Source organism: Theropithecus gelada, chromosome 19 (assembly GCF_003255815.1).
Source record: "Theropithecus gelada isolate Dixy chromosome 19, Tgel_1.0, whole genome shotgun sequence".
Classification (NCBI taxonomy): domain Eukaryota; kingdom Metazoa; phylum Chordata; class Mammalia; order Primates; family Cercopithecidae; genus Theropithecus; species Theropithecus gelada.
In genome coordinates this window covers 20,101,647-20,120,470 of record NC_037687.1, presented here as the reverse complement: position 1 = coordinate 20,120,470, position 18,824 = coordinate 20,101,647, and the positions used below count along the sequence as shown (strand labels likewise).

Sequence of the window (18,824 nt, the reverse complement as noted above, 5' to 3'; positions counted from 1 at the left end):
TGGGATTACAGGTGTGCACCACAGTGCACAGCTAATTTTTGTAGTTTTTAGTAGATGGAGTTTCACCATAATGGCCAGGTTGGTCTCAAACTCCTGACCTCATGATCTGCCCGTCTCGGCTTCCCAAAGTGCTGGGATTACAGACGTGAACCACCACACCCAGCCTAATGTTCTTATTCTTTAATAGAAAAGGTCATAAATACTGACCACCTAATAAAAAAAAAAAAATCTCATGTCTTTGATGCAGCAACAAGTGATCACATGCTTTCACATGTGAATATAATAGCAATGAAGAAGAAAGAGCATGAAGTAATTTGAAAATTGAATTACATGATTATTTGCTTTTCAAAAAACCTGTAATTTTTTTAAGGAAAAAAAGTATACTTTGAATGTAATGAAAACTCTGCAAAAAATGTTCTACTTCTTTTAAAGTTATATACAAATAATTTATCCACCAAATTTAGTTTTGGATTATTTTCTATACTCAGAACTCTGATTTAGTGTAGTGTCTGAAGTGCCAGCGCCTTAGATATTTCTACTGTGAATCCTCTGATATTTACATAAACTTCGGATTAAATATATTTTTATATCTACTGCATCTGCAAAAATATATTTTAGTATGAATCCTCTGCTGCTTTTTAAGCTGTAGTTTTTGAAAAGGTCTTTCAAAATCTGTTACATTTGCAGGGTTTTTCTCAAATATAAATTCTCTGATGTTGGCCAGGTGTGGTGGCTCACGCCTGTAATCCCAACACTTTGAGAGGCTGAGGTGGGCGGATCACCTGAGATCAGGAGTTTGAGATGAGCCTGACCAACATGGAGAAACCCCGTCTCTTCCAAAAATACAAAATTATCCAGGCATGGTGGCACATGCCTGTAATCCCAGTTACTCGGGAGGCTGGAGCAGGAGAATCGCTTGAACCTGGGAGGCAGATGTTGCGGGGAGCCGAGATCACGCCATTACACTCCAGCCTGGATAACCAGCGAAACTCCATCTCAAAAAAAAAAATTCTCTGATGTTAAACAAAGTTTAAGCAACTGCTTCAGGGGTTTCCTCTAGTACAAAATCAGTACAATAAGATTTGTGATACAAGGTACTACAACCCTCTTTATATTTGCAGTGTTTGTCTTCAAAATGATTACTCTTTTTCACATTAAAGGCTTATATTTTCTGAATGCTTTTTGGACAGTAATTGCATTTATAATGCTTTTATTAAGTATTAACTTTCTGATGCTGAATAAGATGTGAGCAGATATTAATGGCTTTTCCACACTCTTTATATTTGTATAATTTTTCTCAAGTATAAATTCTTTTCTGTGCAATAAGGTATGAGCATAAATTAAGCTTTGCCACATTGTTTGCACTTGTAGTTTGTTCCAGTATGAATTATCTTACCTAAAATAAAGTGTGACAACCATTTAAAGACTGTCACATTCTTCACATTTTTAGAATTTCTCACCAGTATGATTACTTTTATGCTTGTAAGTTTGAGGTGGTGTCAAAATTATTGTCATATCTTTCAGGTTAGTAGGGTTTCTCTCCAGTATAAATTTTCTTATGTTTAATAAGACTTGTGAATTGCTTAAAAGCTTTGCCATAATTTTCACATTTGTAATTTTTCTCCGGTATGAATTATCTTATGTTTAGTAAGGACTGAGGACCATTTAAAAGCTTTGTCACATTCTTCACATTTGTAAGGTTTTTCTCCAGTATGAATTCTCTTATGTTTAGTAAGGTTTGAGGACTGGTTAAAGGCTTTGCCACATTCTTCACATGTGTAGGGTTTCTCTCCAGTATGAATTTTCTTATGTTTAGTAAGTTTTGAGGATTGGTTAAAAGCTTTGCCACATTCTTCACATTTGTATGGTTTCTCTCCAGTATGAATTACCTTATGGATAGTAAGGGTTGAGGGCCATTTAAAACCTTTGCCACATTCTTCACATTTGTAAGGTTTCTCTTCAGTATGAATTTTCTTATGTCTAGTAAGATTTGAGGACTGGTTAAAAGCTTTGCCACATTTTTCACATTCATAGGGTTTCTCTCCAGTATGAATTTTCTTATGTTCAGTAAGTTTTGAGGATTGGTTGAAAGCTTTTCCACATTCTTTACATTTGTAGGGCTTCTCTCCAGTATGAATTATCTTATGTTTAGTAAGGGTGGAAGAGTGTTTAAAAGCTTTACCACATTCTTTACATTTGTAAGGTTTCTCTGCAGTATGAATTATCTTATGTGTAGTAAGGTGTGAGAAATGATTAAAGGCTTTTCCACATTTTTCACATTTGTAGGGTTTCTCTCCCGTATGAATTATCTTGTGTGTAGTAAGGTGTGCAGACTGGTTAAAGGCTTTTCCACATTTTTTACATTTGTAGGGTTTCTCTCCAGTATGAATTATCTTATGTGTAGTTAGGTTTGAGGACTGCTTAAAGGCTTTGCCACATTCTTCACATTTGTAAGGTTTCTCTCCAGTATGAATTTTTCTGTGGGAAGTAAGGGTTGAAGATCGGTTAAAAGCTTTACCACATTCTTTACATTTGTAGGGTTTCTCTCCAGTATGAATTATCTTATGGGTAGTAAGAGTTGAGGATCGGTTAAAAGCTTTGCCACATTCTTCACATTTGTAGGGTTTCTCTCCAGTATGAATTTTCTTATGTTTAATAAGATTTGAGGACTGGTTAAAAGCTTTACCACATTCTTCACATTTGTAGGGTTTCTCTCCCGTATGAATTCTCTTATGTTTAGTAAGAGTTGAGGACCAGTTAAAGGTTTTTCCACATTCTTCACATTTGTAGGAATTTACTCTAGTATGAATTCTGCTATGTTGAGTTAGGCATGAAATCATTCGAAATGATTTGCCACAGTCTCTACATTTGAAAGGTTTCTTTTTAGTATGTCTTATCCTATGTCTGTTTGAATTTGAAAATTTATGAATGACTTTTACATATTTATCACATTGAAATATTTTGCTCTGGGTAGCTGTGAGACATTGGTTAAGTCCATTATAACCTCCTTTGTGCATCTTACACTCATCCACACTTTCACAGCCTTTTCTTAATGGCAAATTCTCATGTCTACACGTTCCATATCTTTTCAGTGTCGCTTTTTGGAAAGAATCTTTTATATTCTGCTCTGGCCAAAGGTCTTGGGCAAAATGAGAATATATAACTGAAAGAAATAAAAATGACATATTACTCCACTTGCTAGACTTAGATGAAGACAGTTTACAAATGTAACATATAAAACTAAACAAACTACATTAAGTAAGATGGCACAGCAAAATACCATAGGCCCTAAATGCTTCATAGACATATAAATGTAACAAAAACATACTAACCAAAATACATCTGTGGAAATTTTATAAATGAGTTAAGTGTGTGCAGTGCCCCAGGTGAGCATAATGCAAAGAGCCACATAGGAAAAAAACAGTTTATTACATTTACAACATAGCTCTTTCTGCTGCCCAATGTAACAGAGTGCCTTTAGAAGTAAATTGGCAACTCCTGGTTTCTTTTATAAAAGACAAGAAAAATAGTGGCAAAAACATTTTTATTTCTGATTTCCAGGGACTTTTCCAGACACTGGTTTCTGTACTGAAATAAATGGTATAGGCATTGGAATGGCAGTTTGAGTCTGGTGAGATCAAAGGTAAATGCTACAGTAGCGAAGAGACTGCAATACTATAGGCAGGAAATAGTTGTAGCAAATGATTACTGACTATTAAGAAGAAACATGAACAAACTCCTTTAACTAAAAAAACCTAAAATATTCCAGACAAGACACTTCCTAAGAATATGTTAGAGAAACTCTCAGAATCTCTATCTAAGACCATTGGTTTCAGACTATGCCAGGACAAAGCTATAATATGAAGATTGTTACAGGTAGTTTGTTTTTAATGTCTAAATTTCAATGAAAGATTACAATGTATACAAAATATTAGGGCAACATAGCCCCATCAGAAATATAAAAATTTCAGAAAGCTACCATTAAAAATAAACATATACAAATTAGTTTTAAAAACCTGAATAATATTCAATGAGGAAAATAGAAACACAGAGAGCTATTGAAAATCTGAAGAATGAGGATAACAAAATATTAAAAATATAAAAAAACAGAAATTGTGGAAGTGAAAAATACAAAAAAAATTTAATATAAGAAAAAATGATGTAAAAATGAAGAAGCTCAACAAACTAGAATACATACAAAGATATTTTTTTTTTTTTTTTTTTTTTTTTTTTGAGACGGAGTCTCGCTGTGTCGCCCAGGCTGGAGTGCAGTGGCCGGATCTCAGCTCACTGCAAGCTCCGCCTCCCGGGTTTTTACGCCATTCTCCTGCCTCAGCCTCCCGAGTAGCCGGGACTACAGGCGCCTGCCACCTCGCCCGGCTAGTTTTTCGTATTTTTTAGTAGAGACGGGGTTTCACCGTGTTAGCCAGGATGGTCTCGAACTCCTGACCTCGTGATCCGCCCGTCTCGGCCTCCCAAAGTGCTGGGATTACAGGCTTGAGCCACCGCGCCCGGCCACAAAGATATTTTTAACAAACACATACATGAGTGCAATTTCAAGTCACAAACAAGTAGAGAATCCTGAAAGCTGCAAGATAAAAGTGATGTGTCATTTATAAGCATAGTCTTATGAGATAACCAGTAAATTTGTCATGAAAAGTTTGCAAGCCAGAAGGAAACTGTGTGATTTTGTAATAGTCCTGAAATTAGTTTAAAAAGTATACTGGCACTGCCATTATTAGACTCGACTGCAGAAACCTGCGCTAGTGTCTGCCCTATATACAGAAGTCCTGAAGGATATTCAGTCTGTCCAAAAATAAAAAGGGAGTTACAGCTACCCAAGCCTCTTATAACAAACCAACTAAAGGTAGACCCTAGTGCAGACCCAGAAGCCTTGTGATTAAGCTACAACTCCTCTGAACTATAAACCCAGAGGGCATCCCATCACCCTGGGGGCCCAACAGAAGATCTTAACCTTCTGAAACCATTTTATAAAAACTTGAAGAGGGCCAGGCGCGGAGGCTCATGCCTATAATTCAAGCACTTTGGGAGGATGAGGCAGGTGGATCATGAGGTCAGGAGTTTGAGACCCGCCTGGCCAATACGCTGAAACTCTGTCTCTACTAAGGTACAAAAAAATTGTCCAGGTGTGGTGGTGCACACTTGTAGTCACAGCTACTTGGGAGGCTGAGGCAGAGGAATCACCTGAACCCAGGAGGCAGAGGTTGCAGTGAGACGAGATCGTGCCACTGCACTCCAGCCTGGTGACAGAGCGAGACTCCGTCTCAAAACAAACAAACAAACAAAACAAAACAAAACAAAACCTGAAGAGCTGTTTGCTCATTCAAATTCATACACACCAATGCAAAACTATATTGTGCTCATTGTAAAATGTGAAATAGAGGTTCCTCTTCAAAGGGACTTTTCTCCTCATCTAATTAGGAATAAATAGTAACTTCTCTTAGAATCAAAATGTATTCAAAGATCTGTGCTAACATTCTTAGATATCTGCTAGCCATAATAAACTAATCAATGTATGTGTTCTTAGCTCCCACATTTTAGCCTAAATATTTGCCCTGGCATGCTTATACTGGTCCAAGCAAGCATTAGGTCATAGCCTGTTAATATTCCTTATTTGGAAGTGTTTTCACCTTTCTCAACATTCCACAAGTTGCTCCCTCCTTCCTTTGTTCTCCTCTGCCATTGCCTCTTTTAGAAAGTTCTAAGTTGCTAGCCAATTGGGACAAATACAGAATGTGAGGTCCCGTTGTAGCCAGTGGAAACCGGACACAGCAGTAGGGTGAACACATCAGGTTATAAGTGACCCTGTCTCCTTTGTTCAGTGCATTCTCGTGGCAAAACTGTTCGCGAGTGTACTCTTTCTGCAGAAAGTAAACTAGCCTTGCTGAGAGATCCTTTGTCTCTCAAAGGATTTTTGTGACATCAAGCACCCGTTCCCAATACTATTGTCAATGCTTCCATTTTAATATAGCACTGGAAGTATGTGGCAGAATTAGTAAAAAAAAATTTTTAAAGCCATTGAAATTGAAGACAAATAAGTAAAAGTTGCTGGTTGTAGATCATATAATCTTATATATAGAAAACCATCAACCATAGTACATTAAAACCTGTCTAAACTAATAAATACACTCAGTAAATCAGCAAAATATAAAATTAACATACAAGTATAAATTATGGTTCCATATATTTAAAACAAACTATCTGATAAAGAAAACAATCTATTTATAATAGCATCAAAATAATAAATTTCTGAGAACAAATTTAACCAAAGAGGTAAAACATTTTTACACTGGAAGATATAATATATCATAGAAAGAAATAAGAGAAGACAGAAATAAATTTTAAAATATTTCATGTGTATGGATTGAAAGAATAAATATTGTTAAAGTGCCATGTTACACAAAGTAACCTATAGATTCAATAAACTCCCTATCAAAATTCTAGTGGCGGCCAGGCGTGGTGATCACACCTGTAATCCTAGCACTTTGAGAGGCCAAGGCAGGTGGATCACCTGAGGTCAGGAGTTTGAGACCAGCCTGACCAACATGGAGAAACCCTGAGGTGGACGTTGCAGTGAGCCGAGATCACACCATAGAATTTCAGCCTGGGTAACAAAGAGTGAAAAAAAAAAAAATCTAGTGGCAGTTTTTACGGTAATGAAAAATACAATTCTAAAACATACATGAAACTACAATAAACTTTGAATAGCCAAAGCAATCTTGAGGTAAAAGAACAAAGCATAGGGGCATCATACTTTATAATTTCAAACTCTATTTCAAGACTGTAGTAATACAAACAGGATGGAATGTGCAGAAAAATGAACAAAAAAACCCCCTCAACGGAACAGAAACCACTACTCACACATTTCAAACATGATGCAAAAATAGAATTTAAAAAATTGTTTAACAGAGAGTTTTTCAAAATTATGCAGATCTTTGTGTGTCCCCCAAAACAATGAAAAACAGTCAGACTGTGCAGTCTCTTATATGCCACAAAAAGGACTTTGGCTCTAACTGTAAACTTGAAGATCACCAAAGGGAAAGTAGAAGATGCCCCTATGTGAGGGCAAAAAAAAAAAAAGAAGAAAAGAACAAAAAGAAAAGAAAAGAAAAAAGAAAGAAACCTCAGGCTTCCGAGAAACTATTTTCTTTGGAACACAGTTTCCGAAATCACATTTTAAGGACTGGTATTCTCCTTGACCTTTGGACCTCTCATCTCTGCTGTCTATTGTATTCATTTTCACTTTCACCTACCTGGGGATTTGGCCACCATGATCTCATGTCTCTTCATACTCCAGGCCTCTTTTCCTTGCTCTAGACAAGTGATCAGGTCTGGCTTAGAAACAGCAATACCTGTTTTATTAAAAATAAATAATATAAATCCTGCTCATCTTCTCTAATGACCAATCTAGTAATGTGCTTAGATAGTAAATCCCAAAATACTAATTTATAACAGACATTTCCAAATACTTAAAACATATTTTTGATTTGTAGGTTCTTAGTTTTACTATCCAGTACTATTGAATCAAAAATTGGTGTTGGCAATTACTTTTTAAGGTATGGGCAAAAATATTTTATGCCACGAAATTTGTGGAATTTAGTAATCTAGAGTGAAGGATACAGATTAGCTCAGGAATTTGGAAAGTTAAGGTTAAAATGAAACATCTTGAACAAATTCTTTTCTACATGTATTAATCCTCAAGGTTTTCTTGAAAACAGGGATCTGAAACTAATGTATGCAAAGCACACTTTACCAAAAAAAATTCCACAAAGAAAAGAAATAACACCTTTAGGGTATATTAGGAATTGTGTATTGAAGTTATGCTCACCCAGGAAGACCAGGTTTCTGTAGTTCTCTAACATCACATTTCTATATAAATTCCGCTGTGCCGTGTCCAGGCATTGCCACTCCTTCAGAGAGAATTCTATGGCCACATCCCTAAATGTCAATGGTCCCTGAAAAATACACACACATACACACGATTACCAAGTGGTTACGAAAAGCATTTTTAATTTGACTCAAGGTGAAACGAGAGTAAAGGTAATTTTCTGACTTATAGGAGGAACTAAAATTATAAAATAAAATAATTTTCTATTATTTAGAAATATTCTCTAATGTATTTTTTAACTCTAAGAAAAGAGAGTGGCATAAGATCCACAATATCAGTGTATACATGATACTTTTCTGGATGACATAGTATAAAATTAAGGGCATAAAAATGTATATTTTTTGAGTGCTGTATATGCATTGTAGAGAATGAATTGTGTATGTGTTTCAGATGGAAAAGACAGGTTGAATTAGAAGGTGCTTTTTACATTTTAATGTGTACAATAAACTGGAGAACTTGTTAACGCAGGTTGTTTTTTCAGATGATCTGGAATAAAGTCTGATTGTCTGAATTTCTAACAAGCTCACCAGTAAGGTCAATGTTTTTGGTCAAGAATAATATTTTGTCAAACATCCAGTAAGGGGAAGAGTGCTATGTTTTTCCTAATTTTTCTGGCCTGTAAACAAAGATAAGAGCTTTGACTTTCCAAAGACAGATATATGCAAAAAAAAAAAAAAAAAAAAACCACACAAAAAAACACACAAAAAACAAAAAAACAAAACAAAAAAACCCCCCAAAAACTAAGAAAAAAGGGCAGCTGCTGAATTAACTGTGATGGTTTATGTACATTAGCTGCATTAAGATAATAATGAAGAGAAAAATAATTAACTCTATAGTGATAAAATCTGTCAGAGAACTCTTTAACCAAGTGAATCATTAACATGAACTGCACTAGGACAAATTTTTATGATGTGCTGATGCACACGGAATGACACAGCATCATGGCTGTGATACTGCCCCTCCAAAACTAAATTACAGTCTGAATTTTAACATTAAAAAATCAGTTTTATGCAAAGTTCAGGATACAGATATCTTCCCTGTTCTATAATTTGTAATAGCAATTTTAAGTCATCTTTCTTTAGCACCCTAGAGAGCAGGTATCTCCTGACAATTTTTGTTTAGAACTTTCTGGGTAATAAATGTCATCTTGTTTAACTAAGCATTTCCTTGATCCTGTTTTGCATAGAGGTAATGGAGAATACAGATGGAACCTCAACATTACATGTTTTCCATCTTTACAAACGACTCCAGCTTTCCGCCAATAGAAATCTTGAGTATCCACACCTTTTCATGTTCAACAGTGACAAAGGGAACATTTTTAATAGTGCAGATTATAAATTCGTGGTAGGAATTCTGCATGGCATATAAGAAGCCACAATGTAAAGAATGTAGAAAGGGCTCTGGTATATAGAAACAAATATTTTTCAGGCACCCTTGACTATCACAAAATGTTTTAAAAGTAGTTAAAATAAACTCTTTAGGGAGGAATAATACAATAGAGAAGTAATGATGTGCATGGCATTCTAGGAGGCACAGTGGACACAGCTCTTGATCTGAGACACGTTTTGCTTTAAAAAAAAAAGCCATTTTTTCTTCTTTCTCCTTCTTTTCTGGGAATCCTTTTCAGATGAGATTCTTTGAAAAAATTACAGCTGCATGTTGAGAATATGTCTTTAAAGATGTCAGCATCACCTGCTTATCTGCTACCACGAGACCCACAGGCAGAAGGATCAAGACCGGCAGAAAAAGCTCACTCATTTCTGTCCTTTATAACGGAAGAGATTCAGGAACAATGAGCTGCTCCATGGAGATCAAAATACGTTTCACTTTTCCTGTTCTCAGGTGCCCTCCCCTGTCACAGACATCAGCAATTTCTGCTACAATAATGAAAATATGGGCCATGGCTGGGCTTGGTGGCTCAATCCTGTAATCCCAGTACTTTGGGAGGCCGAGGCAGGCAGATCATGAGGTCAGAAGATCGAGACCATCCTGGCTAACACAATGAAACACCGTTTCTACTAAAAATACAAAAAATTAGCCAGGCGTAGGGGCATGCGCCTGTAGTCCCAACTACTAGGGAGGCTGAAGCAGGGGAATCGCTTGAACCCAGGAGGCAGAGGTTGCGGTGAGCTGAGATTGCACCACTGCACTCCAGTGAAACTCCATCTCAAAAAAAAAAAAAAAAGAAAAGGAAAAGAAAATATGGGCCACATTGCCCTGTCCCTACCAAACCCAAACAGAAACAGTCCTGTGGCCACCCTTTAGTGCAAAGGTAGAACTTAACACATCAATGTACCTGGAACACCTCATACTTGATTCTGGCCTCACCTTAGAGTCACATGAAGCACTTCATTACTACAACATGGATGCTTTCCCCCAGAACAATAAACAGAATCCATGGAAAGGGCACAAGTAAAGAGATTTCTGCAAATTGGCCATGGAATCCTAATGAGAAGCCTGGGCTGATAACCACTTAGCTAAGCATTGCCTCTCAAGCCTTAATGAGCTTATAAATCACTTGGTAATTTTGACTTCATTCTATGTAATGTGATTCTGCAGGTTTGGAAAGGGTCCATGAATGGGGTTTTAAACAAGTCCCCTGTCAATGCTGATGTTGCTCCCCCTGGGCTCATTATTAGCATTAGAGAAAGCAGACACAGCACAGGGTCCCTTACACTCTGCACTTTTGTCACAACCAAATACTTCTGGTACAAATAAAGACAACACACCTCTGCCAGGCGCGGTGGCTCATGCCTGTAATCTCAGCACTTTGGGAGGCCGAGGCAGGCAGATCACATGAGGTTGACAGTTTGAGACCAGCCTGACCAACATGGAGAAACCCAGTCTCTCTACTAAAAATACAAAAAATTAGCCAGATGTGGTGGTGATTGCCTGTAATCCCAGCTACTCGGGAGGCTGAGGCAGGAGAATCACTTGAACCCGGGAGGCAGAGGTTGTGGTGGGCTGAGATCATGCCATTGCACTCCAGCCTGGGCAGCAAGAGCGAAACTCTGTCTCTAAATAAATAAATAAATAAAACCCATCTCCATCCTAAAGTATCATATTCTTTGCTGGTTCATTAAAGTTTACAGAGGAAACAGAAGGCAGCAATGTCTGAATAAGCCTGCATTTGGCAACAACATGTACACATGTACTAATGCAAGATACATTAAGCAGGAACAATGTACTCAAAAGGATGTTAAAGAGCACTGTGTTGGCAATAACACATTACGTGATTTCATCATCATAACACTCTGAAAGCTGTTATTGTTTAATAATTCTTAGGATTTAATTAAAGAGCCCAGCCTTTCTATTTCTTCTTGTTTCTCTGTCATTGATTTTTTTTTTAATTGCATAGAAGAAAAGCTAAATGTAGACAGATGAGAATAATACAGAAAAGAAGGTTTAATGTATTTTAGAGAAGTTTTTACCATATTTATATTTAATTTTATGTGACTTGCAGAGCAACTACTGGATTTGCAAAAGTAGAAAACAAGTTGTTAAACAATGTAGAACTGCAAGCACTGGTTTTAATAAAAAAATTAAAAATTAAGACCCTAAAATACATACTTTATTTTTACCATTTATCTGTTTTGGGGTTTTAGGAGATTGTGAGCACTATCTCTAGAAAGGCAGCAGGATTCACCAGACAAAAACTCTGATCTTGTCTTCTTTTTTTTTTTTTGAGACGGAGTCTTGCCCTGTCACCCAGGCTGGAGTGCAATGGCATGATCTCAGCTCACTGCAACTTCCACCTCGTGGGTTCAAGAGACTCTCCTGCCTCAGCCTCCCAAGTAACTGGGGTTACAGGTGCACACTAGCACACCAGGGTAATTTTTGTATTTTTTTTTTTAGTAGAGATTGGGTTTCACCATGTTGGTCAGGCTGGTCTCAAACTCCTGACGTTATGATCTGCCCACCTTGGCCTCCCAAAGTGCTGGGATTACAGGCGTAAGCCACCGCGCCTGGCCCAAAACTCTAATTTCTTCTAACAAATTGTGTGAGGCAAGACTCTAGAGTGGGGCCAGACCTAAATAAGGCCTCTAAATAGGTTAAATCTAAACAGAACTGGGGCACGGAGAGGACTCTCTGTAGAATTATATTCTCTATGCCACTGGGGTATTTCCAGTTCTGTTTTGCCTAAGCTTACCTAACAGAAACTTAAATCCCAGAGTTTGTGTAATTTTAATCTTTTTAAGCCACTGCCCCCTCAATTTTACAACATATACTAATCAGAAATTTAAAGAAATATTTTAAGGTTTTCTAGGGTAATTTTATTATAAGATATATATGTATTCTTAGCAAGGTAAAAGAAATAGAAATAGGCTGGGTGCAGTGACTCAGGCCTGTAATCCCAGCACTTTTGGAGGCTGAGGTGGGAGGATCACAAGGTCAGGAGTTCGAGACCAGCCTGGCCAAGATGGTGAGGCCCTGTCTCTACTAAAAATACAAAAATTAGCCAGGTGTGGTGGTGTGCACCTGGAGTCCCAGTTAGTTGGGAAGCTGAAGCAGAAGAATTGCTTGAACCTGGGAGGCAGAAGTTGCAGCGAGCTGAGATCGTGCGATTGCACTCCAGCCTGGGTGACAGAGCAAGACTCTGTCTCAAAAAAAAAAAAAAAAGAAATCAGAGTTTTTGTGTGGTGAATCCTGTCACTGTACTCCAGCCTGGGCGACAGAGCAAGGCTCTATCTCAAAAAAAAAAAAAAAAAGTAAGAGCTCAATAAGAACACGTACACAAAAAAAGAAACAACAGACAACGAGGCCTAGTAAGGGTGGAGGCTGAGATGACAAGGAGAATTTGAATAAATATTTGTTTGGTGTTATGCTTAGTACCTCTGTGACAAAATAATCAACACCAAACCCCCGTGACACAATTTTACCTATATAAGAAACCTGCACGTGTACCCCTGAACCAAAATCAAAAGTTAAAAGAAAAAAACCTGATGAGTGGGGAAAAGTACAATGTAGGTGGAAGGATTGTAGGTTTTTGCTACATATAGATAGCGGTCCCAGTGGGGCTGTACTCTGATTTATTTGTGCCTGTGCAGGCAGATGGGATTATGAACAGGTGGTCCAGAACCCTAGCTTGGTGGAGAAAACAGTTTGCTGCTGCAGATTCAGTGTCTGGGGGTTGGGCTATGCCAGGAGAATTGTAGACACTCTTGTGGGATTTTGGCAAGAAACACTAGGATCCACAATGACGTGGTAAAAGTCCCGAGGATGATGACTAGAGGGATGTGGATACGTCAATGTCTAGTGTGTGTTTGTGAGTGGGTGGGACTCCTGTGGTGGCAGCTGCAAGAAAAGGGGGTCTGTCATCAGAGGTCCTTTCCTCCAAGTTTTCAGTCCACAGTCACCCTGGGAGGAGACCTGGAATCACAAGACAATGGGTAGTGTGACAGCCTGTGTACATGAGAGCAGAGCCTCCCATTTCCACACACCCAGAGTTCCATTCGAGGCCAGGCCTCTGTGATATCTTTTTTCTGGTATCAAATCTGTAGAGTTTGCTGAACACTAAGCAATTCTCCAATACCTACTAATTATCTGAAATTTGAATTCTGACACCACCCAGAGTCAGCACAGACCCTGATTCAGGGTTCGGTCCCACAACATTGTCCTCATTACAGATGCCAGTCACAAACCCCATAGGCCCATCTATGCTTCTGAGCTACTAGTAGTTTAAAATGTGGGGATTCTCATAACCTCCCTCTAGTTCAATAATTTGATAGAGCTACTCGCAGAACTCAGCAAACACTGTAGTTATGTTTACTGGTTTATTATAAAAGATACAACCCAGAAAAAGTCAAATGAAAGAAATGTAGAGGATAAAGAAAAGAGGTGGGGAAAAATGAAACATACATAATCCTGGAAAATAGCTGTGATTAATAACATTCATCCTTTGTGTGCTCCAGCAACAGTTTATGAAAAGAAACACTTTTTTTTTTTTTTCCCCTCAGACGGAGTCTTGCTCTGTCGCCAGGGTGGAGTGTAGTGGCACGATCTCGGCTCACTGCAACCTCCGCCTCCTGCTTCAAGAGATTCTTCTGCCTCAGCCTCCCAAGTAGCTGGGACTACAGGCACATACCACCACGCCCGGCTAATTTTTGTATTTTTAGTAGAGACAGGGTTTCACCATCTTGGTCAGGCTGGTCTTGAACTCCTGACATCGTGATCCTCATGTCTCGGCCTCCCAAAGTGTTGGGATTACAGGCGTGAGCCACCACACCTGGCCAGAAACACCCTTCTTATTATGACTTAGAAGGTGCTCCCTTTTCTTACCTATCACATAGCCAGATATATACTCTATACATTTTCTTCCTTTTCTCATTAAAAAAATCAGCTGAATTTTTGAGTAGGTGTTGGAATTTGTCTTCACTGGTCTAAATAAAATACTTTATTTATCTTTTTAATTCGTATTTTTTTTGAGACAGAGTGCAATGGCACGATATCGGCTCACCACAACCTCTGCCTCCTGGGTTCAAGGGATTCTCCTGCCTCAGCCTCCCGAGTAGCTGGGATTACAGGCATGTACTACCATGCCCGGCTAATTTTGTATTTTTAGTAGAGACAGGGTTTCTTTGTGTTGGTCAGGCTGGTCTCAAACTCCTGACCTCAGGTGAAATGCCCACCTCAGCCTCCCAAAGTGCTAGGATTACAGGCGTGAGCCACCATGCACAGAAATAAAATACTTCTTAATCAAACTTCACTTAACTTTATTTTTTTTCCCACAGGCTCCTGAACTTTGAGCTACCCTGAGTGTGAGTCAACATACAACCCCATTTTATGTCCCTCCTACATATATGTTGACTTCAGGGTAAAACATTCTCTGATCTAAAATCTGATTTTTTTCCCCTCTCCATTTGCCATTCCCCTCCCACCTTTTTTCTAATCTTTTATGCTCCTCCCTAGGAAACAAAGCCTTTGTCTGCCTAAACTTTGCAAGCCATAAAGATTATATAGTTGGTACTTCCTCCTGTTGCAATATTCCTCTGGAATTCATTTTTTTTTTACACAAATCTAACTTTGTTTTATTTTACAAACTCTAGAAAGTGCCTCAAAACAATAAAAAAGTTTCTCATCAGTAAGACTCCCAGTTTCCTTTCATCTTAACCTTAACTGCATGTGCCTGTGGGGCCCCAGCTTTCCAGGGCTTTGGAGATTCTCTTAGGATAAAGACTTCTTCCATGGCTGGGGTGAGCAGGCTGGGACATCTGCAGGGGAGGCTCCCCAGAAAGAACTAACTGGGCATTTAATAACCTTTTATTGTAGGCTTAATATTAGCCTTAGGTTGCAGTCACTGGGTTCAAGCTTTAATTTCCACATCAGATTTATTCCCTTGGTTTTTGAAACTGAAAACTCCAATGAAATCACTCAAACATTGTGTTCATATAAAAAAAGGAAATTGTTGGTGCTTACATTTTATACCTCAATTAGAAAAGCAAACACACCTATTCCTTTTCAACAATGAACATATTATTTTATTATTTCTATAAAAAATCATGTAGTAAACAATTCGTCATGGGAACACTTCTAAGAGGTACCTTCTAAGAGGTACCAAGTTTCATCTCATAAAATTTAGCACGAAACTTAAAAATCAAGATAACAGGATATGGGACAGAAATATTCACTGCCACAACTTTGCCCTGCAAAAAGAAAAATTGATGTTTTCATGAATCTATGTAACTCACCAATTATACACCACATTCTCTTATGGAAATCTATTTATTTTCTAGAGCCAAAATAGAAGAGAGACTTTTCCTAATTTTCTCCTTGATAACATTCTAAAAGCTAAGACTTGGAATTCTGTTTAGAATCACCCAGCCACAAGCACACTTGAGAAAAATCTTAAACTCACACTGACAAAGGAAAAGGTAAATGAGAATTCTTAAATGGAATATATGATTAGATTTTAATTTTTTTTTCTAAAACCCACTTCTTTTATGCCCTGTGCAAACATTTTTGTGCCTTTTAAACTTCACTCATTAAATGCAATTTACAATTAAAAGAAGCTGAAGTCAAAATAAGTGAACAAATCTTTTCAAGGTGACAGACCCACGGAGTGACAGTGCTGATTAGAAAACACATGTGTCTGACCTATGTGTCAAGTCAGGCCACTCAATCACTTGAAAGATTCTCCCACCCACTCCTGCTCACTAAAGTTCTCAATGACCAGCCTCTCAAGAGACACTGCACTATACCCCAGTGACTGCCCCAAGTGCATTTTACTTTGCAAGTTCTTGCACCATCTCACCGGGGTGACTTTTTTCTGTCTTTTGGGATACTATTTGTTCTTTCACAAATCTTAGAGAATCCAGTGGGTAAAAATTATTTCTGCATTTTTCTCTCAATACCAGCATCTGACTGGCTGACCAGCAATGTGTCTCCAAGAGAAGCTGGGTTGGGTGAAGTCAATCTTTTTTTTTTTTTTTTTTTTTTAAATACAGAGTCTCACTCTTTCGCCCAGGCTAGAGTGCAGTGGTGCAATCTCGGCTCACTGCAACCTCTGCCTCCCGGGTTCAAGCAATTCTTCTGCCTCAGCCTCCCTAGCAGCTGGGATTACAGGTGTGTGCCACCATGCCTGGCTAATTTTTGTATTTTTAGTAGAGATGGGGTTTCACTATATTGGCCATGCTGGTCTCAAACTCCTGACCTCGTGATCCGCCCGCCTCGGCCTCCCAAAGTGCTGGGATTACAGGTGTGAGCCACCGCGCCCAGCCGGATGAAGTCAATCTTAATGTCTCAAGGAGTTAGCTTTTCAAAGGAAGAGTACACCAGGAGACTGCACACACACCCAGGGTATCTACCTGCTCCCTTGATGGGATACACTTCATACCTCAGGTTGTCCTGTAAGAGAAAATGACCCAGCAGCTGATATTCACTAGACACTCTAGCCAACAGAGCCACCGTGGTGGGCATCTGGGTTTATCCCCAGACAGTACTGAAAACCCAGGACCAGGAAAAAACTGAAGAGTGGCTGATGATCCATCACCCCATGAAGTTTCCAAATGGAAACCTTGACCCAACACCATTCTGATAGGAACTCTGTGCCTAGGGAAGATAAAAGGAAGAGACACAGAGATTTTTTTACCATATGGTGTCAGGGATTATTATTCGCTTTCTTCTCATGGGAAATATTTACAAACAGAAGACAATGTTTTAAATAGTGCCATCCAATGGTTTGTCAAAGAATTATTAATTGAAATATAATAAAATGTACAATAAAGGACAAATAATTGATTATGTGTATCAGGGAGGGGAAGGTGGCATTTGGGAATGTCAACGACACTGGAAATTTAGTATTTTACTGTAAATCAGAGTTAATCTGGAAGAACAGGGAGTAAGAACTAGATTTGAGACCCTGCTTCAGACACGTGTGAAAAATGCAGGGGAAAAGAAGTACCCTGTGGACTGTGCAAATAATTCAGTGGCAGGCAATTAGACTGAGGTGGCTCTAGTCCCTGGGGTCCTCCTTTTTAAAAAAATCTAACTAATAATGTATTTTTTAGTAAATTACCACATCGGGGAAAACAAAATTCAGGCTTAACCAACTATAAACTGCCAATTAAACTCTGATTACATAGCCTGAAAATTGCCAACACGATCGTACAAATTAAGAGACTACATAACTGTACCTAACCAATTACTAAATTTGATGTTCTTCATCATGCACCTTATAAAAGTCTTTTATTCAAGCCTCCCATGGACCACAAACTACAAGCCATAGCTGAGTGCTCTACAATACTTGAACCACTTTTTAAGTTCTTTAATACTTTTGCGGTGACTCCTATACTTTTTTTTTTTTTTTTTTTGAGACAGAGTTTCGCTCCTGTTGCCCAGGCTGGAGTGCAGTAGCGCGATCTCAGCTCACTGCAACCTCCGCCTCCCGGGTTCAAGCGATTCCCCTGCCTCAGCCTCCTGAGTAGCTGGGATTGCAGGCCCACGCCATGACGCCCGGCTAATTTTTGGGTGTTTTTTTTTTTTTTTTAATTGAGACAGGGTTTCACCATGTTGGCCAGGATGGTCTTGAACTCTGACCTCAGATGATCTGCCCGCCTCGGCTTCCCAAGGTGCTGAAACTACAGGCGTGAGCCACAGCGCCCGTCCCCCCATACATTTTTAATAGAAAAGAAAGAGGAACTGCGAACCCCAAAGACCAAAGCTCTTCCCATTCATGAACCCGCACCCCGAGTCAGCATTCTCCCCTGACGACCCTCCCGTGGTCCCTGCTCAATCAGGGAGAGACGCGGTGCTGCGGATGCAGAGCTGCCCAGAGAGGGTTCCAGTCCAGGGCACAGTCACTGCGCAGGGAAGAGACAGGACGCCCGGGCACGGCTGTCAGCGCAGCCGCCATCTTATGGCTGAAGGGGACTAGGGCCGAGCTGGGCAAAAAGAACTCCGAGCGCAGATTGTGGAGCTGACTACAGGGAGGCCCAAGTCCCGCCACAGCCGCTTCCCACCGGTTTCAACCAACCTCTTTCCGCTCTCGGGATGGCGCAAACGGCACTCTCACCATTTCTAGGCTTCCAGGGGGTCCCAGCATCTTAGTTGTGGATCACCCAATACCTGCAGGTTACAGGGACACAGAGGCTTGGCCTCTAGGAGCAGAGGACACAGAGCAGAGAAGACAAGACCTGGAGCACAGGCAGGAGCGAGAGACAAAGGCCCCGCCACATCCCGGAAGCCGCCCTGTCTGCTCCAGCTACGTTCCTGATTGGACGGTTCCCAGCCCAGTGTCTCTGATTGGATAATATTTAAGGCACGTCTTTTCAGGCCGTGAGTGACAGAAGATGTGATTGGATGCTGGGCTGAAAAAAGAAAGAGTGACAGCCTAGGCTGCAGCCTTTTCAGACAGGGCTTCCTTCCTGAGCTGAGTCAGGCCCACACCAGAGGGTATTTGCCCTTAACCTCGTGTATC

At 39.4% G+C, this 18,824-nt stretch overlaps 2 protein-coding genes across 2 annotated transcripts in view; one reads left to right on the top strand and one right to left on the bottom strand.

Moving 5' to 3' along the window:
* Positions 1-18,570, bottom strand: part of LOC112612818 (zinc finger protein 85-like) — a 116,304-nt gene extending 97,734 nt beyond the window's left edge. Inside the window, 4 exon segments of the mRNA XM_025367748.1 lie at positions 1,631-3,163; positions 7,275-7,373; positions 7,850-7,976; positions 18,420-18,570. Coding sequence (XP_025223533.1) covers positions 1,631-3,163; positions 7,275-7,373; positions 7,850-7,976; positions 18,420-18,449 — 1,789 coding nt within the window. The 5' untranslated portion in view covers positions 18,450-18,570.
* LOC112612817 (zinc finger protein 724-like) overlaps positions 1-18,824 on the top strand; it is a 518,258-nt gene that overhangs the window by 326,508 nt on the left and 172,926 nt on the right. The window lies entirely within an intron of this gene.